The 7,446-nt window shown below is 41.2% G+C and overlaps 1 protein-coding gene across 1 annotated transcript in view; it reads right to left on the bottom strand.

Moving 5' to 3' along the window:
• si:ch211-127i16.2 (probable flavin-containing monoamine oxidase A) overlaps window positions 1-7,446 on the bottom strand; it is a 77,925-nt gene that overhangs the window by 41,917 nt on the left and 28,562 nt on the right. The window contains exon 8 of the mRNA XM_037691813.1: window positions 86-186. Within this exon, the coding sequence (XP_037547741.1) occupies window positions 86-186 (101 nt within the window). The remainder of the gene's footprint in view (window positions 1-85; window positions 187-7,446) is intronic.

The raw sequence follows: 7,446 nt of genomic DNA, 5'->3' as shown, positions 1-7,446 counted from the left end.
TCAGGCGTTCTGTTGATTTGTAACTTAAAAAAAAAAGGTTGTTTAAAATTTTATTTGAACATTAATTCAAGCATGTGCGACTCACCGTCTGATACGTGATGATGAATTTTATCATATGGCCCACAGGCATGTTCTGGCTGAGGCATTCTCTCATGGTTGGCAGCGGCGGCTGGTAGCTGATCTTTGCTGTTGAGATACAGTAGAGTGAATTTAAAAAGCAGCACTTTATTTTATTGTCAGCCATCCAATTTGTGCAATATCATAATTTGTTTCCAACTAGAGCTGAATTTTTACTTTTCTTGTCAAGATCCTGTATTTATGAATGCAGAGTCAGAAGTTGCAGTCTAAAAGATTCATAACGAGGTTAAGGTCTAGACTTTGTGGTGGACAATTCACGTGTCTTCATGATGTCAACATTTAAGTCTTATGAGTGTTGGCACTGTTACTCTGAAAAAGGCTTACACTACCAGTGAAGAAAAAAATAAGGTGATGGATGGTTCTTTAAAAATTTCAGGAGGCTATGCCGTTCATAATGGATGATGACCCTTTGTGACTGGATTGTGACATGTATAGGAAACTTCTTTCACTATGAAAGCAATCAGGACACTTGTACACACTAGATACTCGTTTTTCTGGCTAATTTCTGCTTTTCTCCTCGACCTCAATTAAGTTGGCATCTCACTGAGCTGCGAGTAGTTTGAGAACAGCATTCATGAGGGAGTCTCTTGAATGTCTTTATGTCTGGTGACTTTTGCAGAGTTCTCAACTTCATTGCATGACCCACAGAGATGAACAACTCTGTTAGAGATTTGAACGTGTTTTAAAAATGTGCACAATAACTTTTCTCTCAAAATAGTCACAGCTTTTATGGGTATCTCCAACACCTACATTTTGCAACAAGTCTCTCTAACCCTTCTGTATGGGAGCTCTCATCTGACAGAAAATGCATCCAGGTCTAAAAATCACACAGACAGTAACATTTTTTTATTGAAAATCTGGTTTAAATCTGCCTATTTTAAAAGCATACTCCAGTAGATTAATAATAAATGTGGGGGTGATTGCCAAGGTGGGTGGAAAACGAACAGAGGAAGGCAACACAATAATGTACAAAACTAGAAGGGTAGCTTTGCAAGGCATGCATGCAAGAATTTTTTCCCCCTTGCTCGCTCTTGTGCAAGATAAAACGCCTTTCTTCCCTCTCCCATCTTCCTCCTGCTTTTTTGCTCCCTGTCTTGTGTCTGAGCTCCCATTTACACATCTTCTGAAATGTAAACTACTGTCATGGATCTGGTCGGCTGGACTTACAACGCAATCAACAAATTTTTTTTCAACAAAGCGACAGGGTCAAGGAGAACTCTCATGCCCCACTGAGACGCACGTGGCAGGATATGTCATGGATCTGATGAGCCTTTCCATATTGTCTCAGGAGGACATTGAAGATATTGGAATCATGATAGAGTTTCTGCTTTTTGGCATCAGCGTATACCTATTATCGGCTAGTCAAGAAGACGGCGGCAGGAGTTTCAGCCATGGCAAAACTGCCGACCCTGTGTCTGGTTTGTGCTTTGAGCACTCAAAATCAGCTGATTTATGAGTTAAACCATAAGACGGAAGCAATTTGTGAGAATCGCAGGCCACGTGCGGCTTCTGGGACTCGCCAGCATGTTGGGGACGACCTTGAAGGGAGCTACTAAACAAGGACCAGTGGAATGCCCACAAAACTGGCCAGTTTGGATTGAAAGTACCAGCAGAACTCAAGGCTGACGAGAATAGCAGTCTGCCTGAAAAAAAACAACAACTGTGGCTTATCTGAATCTGACTCCCCCGACTGGCCTCGAAACAGACCAAATTATCAAATTTCTCCTGGGATATGTGTAAACAAAGAAAGTTCCGTCTATCGCATATCTAGGCATTAGCCCATCAGGGCCAGAACTGCCTTAAATTATCCAAGTCAGAAAATCATTGTACATACATCTACAACTGTTAACTGTAATCTAAGAAGACTGCTACAGTGAACTGACCTTTGCAAATACAAAAATTGCATTTTTTTTATAGACAGAGCAACAACATGATGCAGTAGTTGCCGAGTGCCATCCCCAACACAGACTCCAAGAGTTAATATAAGTAATGTAGATCAGAACGTTCCTAACACCTCCTAACATCTCTATGCCGATGATACAGTTGTTTATTGTCGAGCTAAAACAGTTGCCAAGATTTTCCAGCTTCTACAGTCTGCATTCGACATCATTCAGTCAGATTTGTTCCATCTCAAACTGGTGCTAAATGCTGACAAAACCAAAGTGATGTTGTTTTCAAACAGAAAGTCGGTGCCAACGGTCCATCCTATCTCATCCATGCATCGTGTTCCTATCGAGTTTGTAGATTCTTACAAATACTTGGGAATTTTAGTTGATTCACATCTCTCTTTTAAGCTGCATGTCAAAAACTTGATAAAGAAGCTGAAATTAAAACTCGGTTTCTTTTTCAGAAATATATTTTGCTCAACTCTGAATGCCAGGAAATGCCTTGTAGCTGCTACTTTCTACCGGTCATTGATTAGGGCGACATTATTTACATGAATGCCCCTGCCAGCTCCTTGCAGATGTAGGACACTGTCCATCATGGTGCGCTAAGATTCATAACTGGCTGTAACCATCGTACCCATCACAGACTCATTTGCCAATTTGCAAAATATCTCATAAACACTGGGGTGGATTTCATTCAGACCCTTAGAAACAATCAGTATGTGTACATCTACAAGTGAATAATGTTTGGAGTTTGCCACAGCTAATCAAACCTAAAATAGAAAAAAAAATGTTGATGTGTCTGATACATTTGCAGACAGTCTAAAATTAGGTTTGGAGCAGAGAATCATCAACAACATACCCAGAGTGCCAACAGATTGTAAGAGATCTTCATTTACAACTTTGCCATGCAAAGCACCGCATGCAAATGTTTGAGGAATACTAGTTTAAAGTTGTGCAGTTTTTACAATGTCCTTATTTGCCTTATTTGCTTGTTGCACACCAATGAATTGCTTTGTCATAATAGTTTAGCAAAGTTTGCTTCCAACAGGGCACAAGCAGACATACAAATCTATTAGAGGTTAAATAATTTGTTTCCAGCTGATATCACTGCAAGACTTTTCCAATATTGCACAGCAACATGTGGGAGAATTCTATAGACTTTATTTTTCTCTTCTTTTCCTCTCTTATTAAATAATCACTTGGTGACAAATAGCTCTCTAGAGTTCACCCCTCTATTGATCAGGCGTTGAAAATAAATCCTGTGAATTAAAGCTACTTCACTTGTTCCCCCGACTCCGGAGTACTAATCACAGAGCATAAATCTATAAATGTTTTATCTCAGTGCTTTGAGAACAGTCAAGTGAAAGTTCTTGGTACCTAAAATAAGACCATTTCTGCGGTTTCTGCGAAGCAACATTAACACAAAAACCAAGTATCTAACAAATGAACTGGTGAAAGATTTAGTGTTACACCGAAACTGTGAAAAGTCTATCAGAAACCTAAAAAAACAATGTAAAACAAAAGTACTTGAACTTGAAGCAGTAAAACGGATTAACAGGAAAATGCTACATAGTGCCACAGTAAAACTTATCTTTGGTCCTGGAAATTAAACACAAAAGTGGCTAAATCTATATCTATGTCGCAGACAAGTGCCAGCAGTTTGCAGAAGTAGTCTAAATCTTCCAGACTTTAAAGACACCACACTGTAGGAATATTTTAAATATATTATTGATCATGGGCATGTCAGTGTCTCTACAAAGGATACAATGAAAGTCATTTCTTCTTTCTGACAAAGAACAGAAATTTTGATTAATGATCAAAAATCCTTGAAAATGTCTCCTCCATTCATATAAGGGGATCCATTATAAAAGACAGAGGTTACATATTCAAACTGGTGAGTGTTGTGTTGCAAAAACAGACATTGACACAGAAACATGACATCACAAAATGTCAGCTCCAAAACGTTGAGTATAAGCATCAATTATTTATATAATGGTATATAGCACATTTCTCTTATCGAGATACTCAAAGCTCTTTACACTACAAGATGTGCCCTCATTTACCCATTCATGTAGCACTCTACTAAATCTCCACAAAGACTAATGCTTTATCACATTCATACACCGATGGGATGCACATCGGAGGCAATGAGGGGTTCAGTATCTTACCCAGGGACACTTTACCATGGGACTGCTGGTGGAATCAAACCTCCAACTCTCCCATTGGAGGACGACTGCTCTAACCACTCGGTCCTTTACACATTACAATTCTGCACCATATAATGGAGACACAACACCAGGTCCTGGTTCACCTTGACTGAGCTATTAGTTACTGAGGCACAGAAAGGCTTAAATACTCAGTCAGGTTCTAAACAAAAAAAATAAACTAAACTTTACCTGTACTCACTTGTTACCCAATAAGTACGTAGCAGTTTCCGGCTAAATTTAATTTTCTTCTTCTTTCGGCTGCACCTTTCCTCAGGGGTTGCCACAGCAAACTAACTCACACAAAGACTTGGTGATTGTTTTTATGCCGGATGTCCTTCCTGATGCAACCACAGACCACCGAGCTACCACAGCCCTCTGTGTGGAGCAGAGAGCTGCTATCTAGGGCGTCTGGGAGAGAAGATGGTGGGGGGGGGGGGCCTTGCTCAAGGGCCCAGAGTAGGGTAAATGAGGGTGGAGGCAGGTGTGGGTGTTTCACCTTTCCCACCCACATTTTGATGTCGAACCGGCAACCTTCCGATCACAGGCTCACCTTTTCCAACCTCTGCGCCACCATTACCCAATTAAATGCAACTTTAATTCCAAATGATTGATTCCAGAAGGGCAGCATGGTGGCACAACTGGTAGAGCTGCTGCCTCTAAGCGAGCAGGTCCCTGGTTCAAACCCCGGTCCAGGTGCCTTCTGGGTGGAGTTTGCATGTTCTTTCCGTGCATGCGTGGGTTTTCTCCGGGTACTCCGGTTTCCTCCCACAGACCAAAAACATGCATGTTAGGCTGATTAGCAACTCTAAATTGTCCCTAGGTGTGAGTGAGAGAGTGAATGGTTGTTTGTCTCATTTGTCTCTATGTGTCCCTGTGATGGACTTGCGACCCGTCCAGGGTGTACCCTGCCCCTCGCACAGTGATTGCTGGACATGGGCACCAGCGACCCCCGTGACCCAAAATGGAATAAACGGGTAAAGATAATGGATGGATGGATGGATGGATGGATGATTCCAGAAGTAATGACGATTTTTTTTCTTCTTCTTTCGGCTGCTCCCCGTGTTGGCGTCGCCACAGCGTACTAAGTCACACGAAGCCTTGGCAGTTAATACGACAATGAATGTGGAAAAAAAAAGTATTTTTGTTGATTGTAAAAACTCCTCGAGAAATTTTCATTGTTATATTTACACACCTCTTTCCAAATTTAGACTGAATCCTACAATCCACAGGGTTCATAGGATCAAATGCAAAAGCTGGTATCTCGCTGGACTGCAACTGTTGGTAAGAAATTGCAAATGAAACTCATGAGGGAGTTTCCAAAATGTGTCAATAAGGTTGCCAGAGTTCTCAGCTTCTTTCTGCGAGTCACAGGCCTCTGTTGTTGTATTGCAGGAATTCAGAACAGATTTTTAAAATTTGACAAATATTTCAAATTAGTTGCAGTCATTGCAGACATCTGATAAAACTGGTCTTTCTTGTAAATGAGTCCTTGAGGCTCAGTGAGACTAAAATGTATGAATAAAGATTGAATGAATGAATGAAAGAAATGCAAACTCGGGACAAATTTAGCAAGAATAAACAATTCCAAGTAACAATGTTGCTCTTTTTTCCCCATTTTATCTCTCCAACTAGTCCTCGTTATCCAAGATATCCTATAAATTTTGTTTTAATCTATTCCTTATTTGGTCAGAGTTATTTCATTTTTAGGCTGGTAGTCAATTTTATGGCAGGTTGGGGAATTCCCTTTTCAAAAAACACCAACAAAACTCAAACAGCTGTTGATGACCATTTAGATTAAAAACAAGTGCATCGGTTTATTAACTTGCATATATCGTACTTAAAACATCAGATGATCAAGCAAAGACACTCGATGAGTCACGGAAATCCAAAAGAAGTGAGAAAACAGGAAAGCAGAGTCAGAGTCACTGGTGGTTTCTTTAGTACCAGTAAAAGGTTATACATTTGTTTATTTATTGGCTTGCTTGCTTTTGGTAAAGTTCATTGGCCAGCATTCTTGATGTAACTGCCTGTGTAATAAAAAAATCTCCAACTGAAGAATAAGGAACTAAACTTTGATTGAAGCCTGAAATTCTGGATTTGTTGTGGAACTGGACATGAAAATATAAACTGCCTTCATAAGATGCTCTAGCAACTCTTCTTTAATGAGACGTCCTTGAAAAACAGCTGCAAGTTCATAGCACGTATATTCACAAGTACTGACTCTGTTTATACCTCTCTGCTGTGTCTGTTCTCGTGCCCGTCTGTCAATTTTAACACACTTGCCGCATTTGATCCTGTCCAAGTTCATTTTTATGAATACACAGTTGGAATTCATTGACCTTCCTTCATTCAGTTTCCTCTGTTACTGACACGCGAGTCAAATTTGACTAAGCCTTTCTGTATTTGGCTCAAATTTTCCAATATTCCATCAAGCAGAACTTTTGAGCCTAGCACACAGGCACTTTCAAGGTCTGACAGTCTGAAGGGCAGGGAAACAGAAACATGAAAAGCCACTCAAGCCAAGCTGTAATACAAAAGATTCAAGGAGCTGGTCTAGATACTCACCATTTAGGATACGGAAAATCAAAAACAATATTTTAAAAACAAACTGTACTTTTTTTGAAGGCACAAGATGGAAATGGTTTGGCAAGCTGCGTTTTGCCAGGCTCCCATCAGCCCTGCTTGAAAAACTGCCTTTTAAAATTATATCCTCGCTGCCTCCATGTTAAGATTCTACATCCAAGGTTGGTGTTGTTGCATGATTGACTTCATGGAGCTGTAATATGGCCTCCAAGTTCAAGAAAGTGAAAGAGGGAGGTCTTTGCACATGTAGTCTGTTGACACAGCTAAAGCCTCGGGTCAGGGTGATGCCAGAGCAGCAGGTGCGTCGGCCCCACCCTCACCGGGCTCTGGAGAGACAGTCGAGCCAGCTCTGAAGTCAGACTTTCTGGCTTCAATTAAATCTGAAGTCACAGCGATAATTAGGATGGAAATGAAGGCTCCGGTCCAGAGGCAGTTGGACCGATGTCACATGCAGTTGGGCGGATGTCTCAGGCAATCAGATTGAGGTCACTGGCAGTTGGACCATGGGTGGTTGAACCGATGCCATGGTCGGTTGGGCCGATGTGGCCAGCGGTTGGACCGATGTGGCCAGCGGTTGGGCCAATGTCGCCGGCAGTTGGACCGATGTCGCCGGCAGTTGGACCGATGTG

The sequence above is a fragment of the Nematolebias whitei genome, chromosome 18 (assembly GCF_014905685.2).
Source record: "Nematolebias whitei isolate Nwh7 chromosome 18, NemWhi1, whole genome shotgun sequence".
Classification (NCBI taxonomy): Eukaryota; Metazoa; Chordata; class Actinopteri; order Cyprinodontiformes; family Rivulidae; genus Nematolebias; species Nematolebias whitei.
Note: the sequence above shows the minus strand (reverse complement) of the source record. Positions and strands in the feature narration are given on the sequence as shown.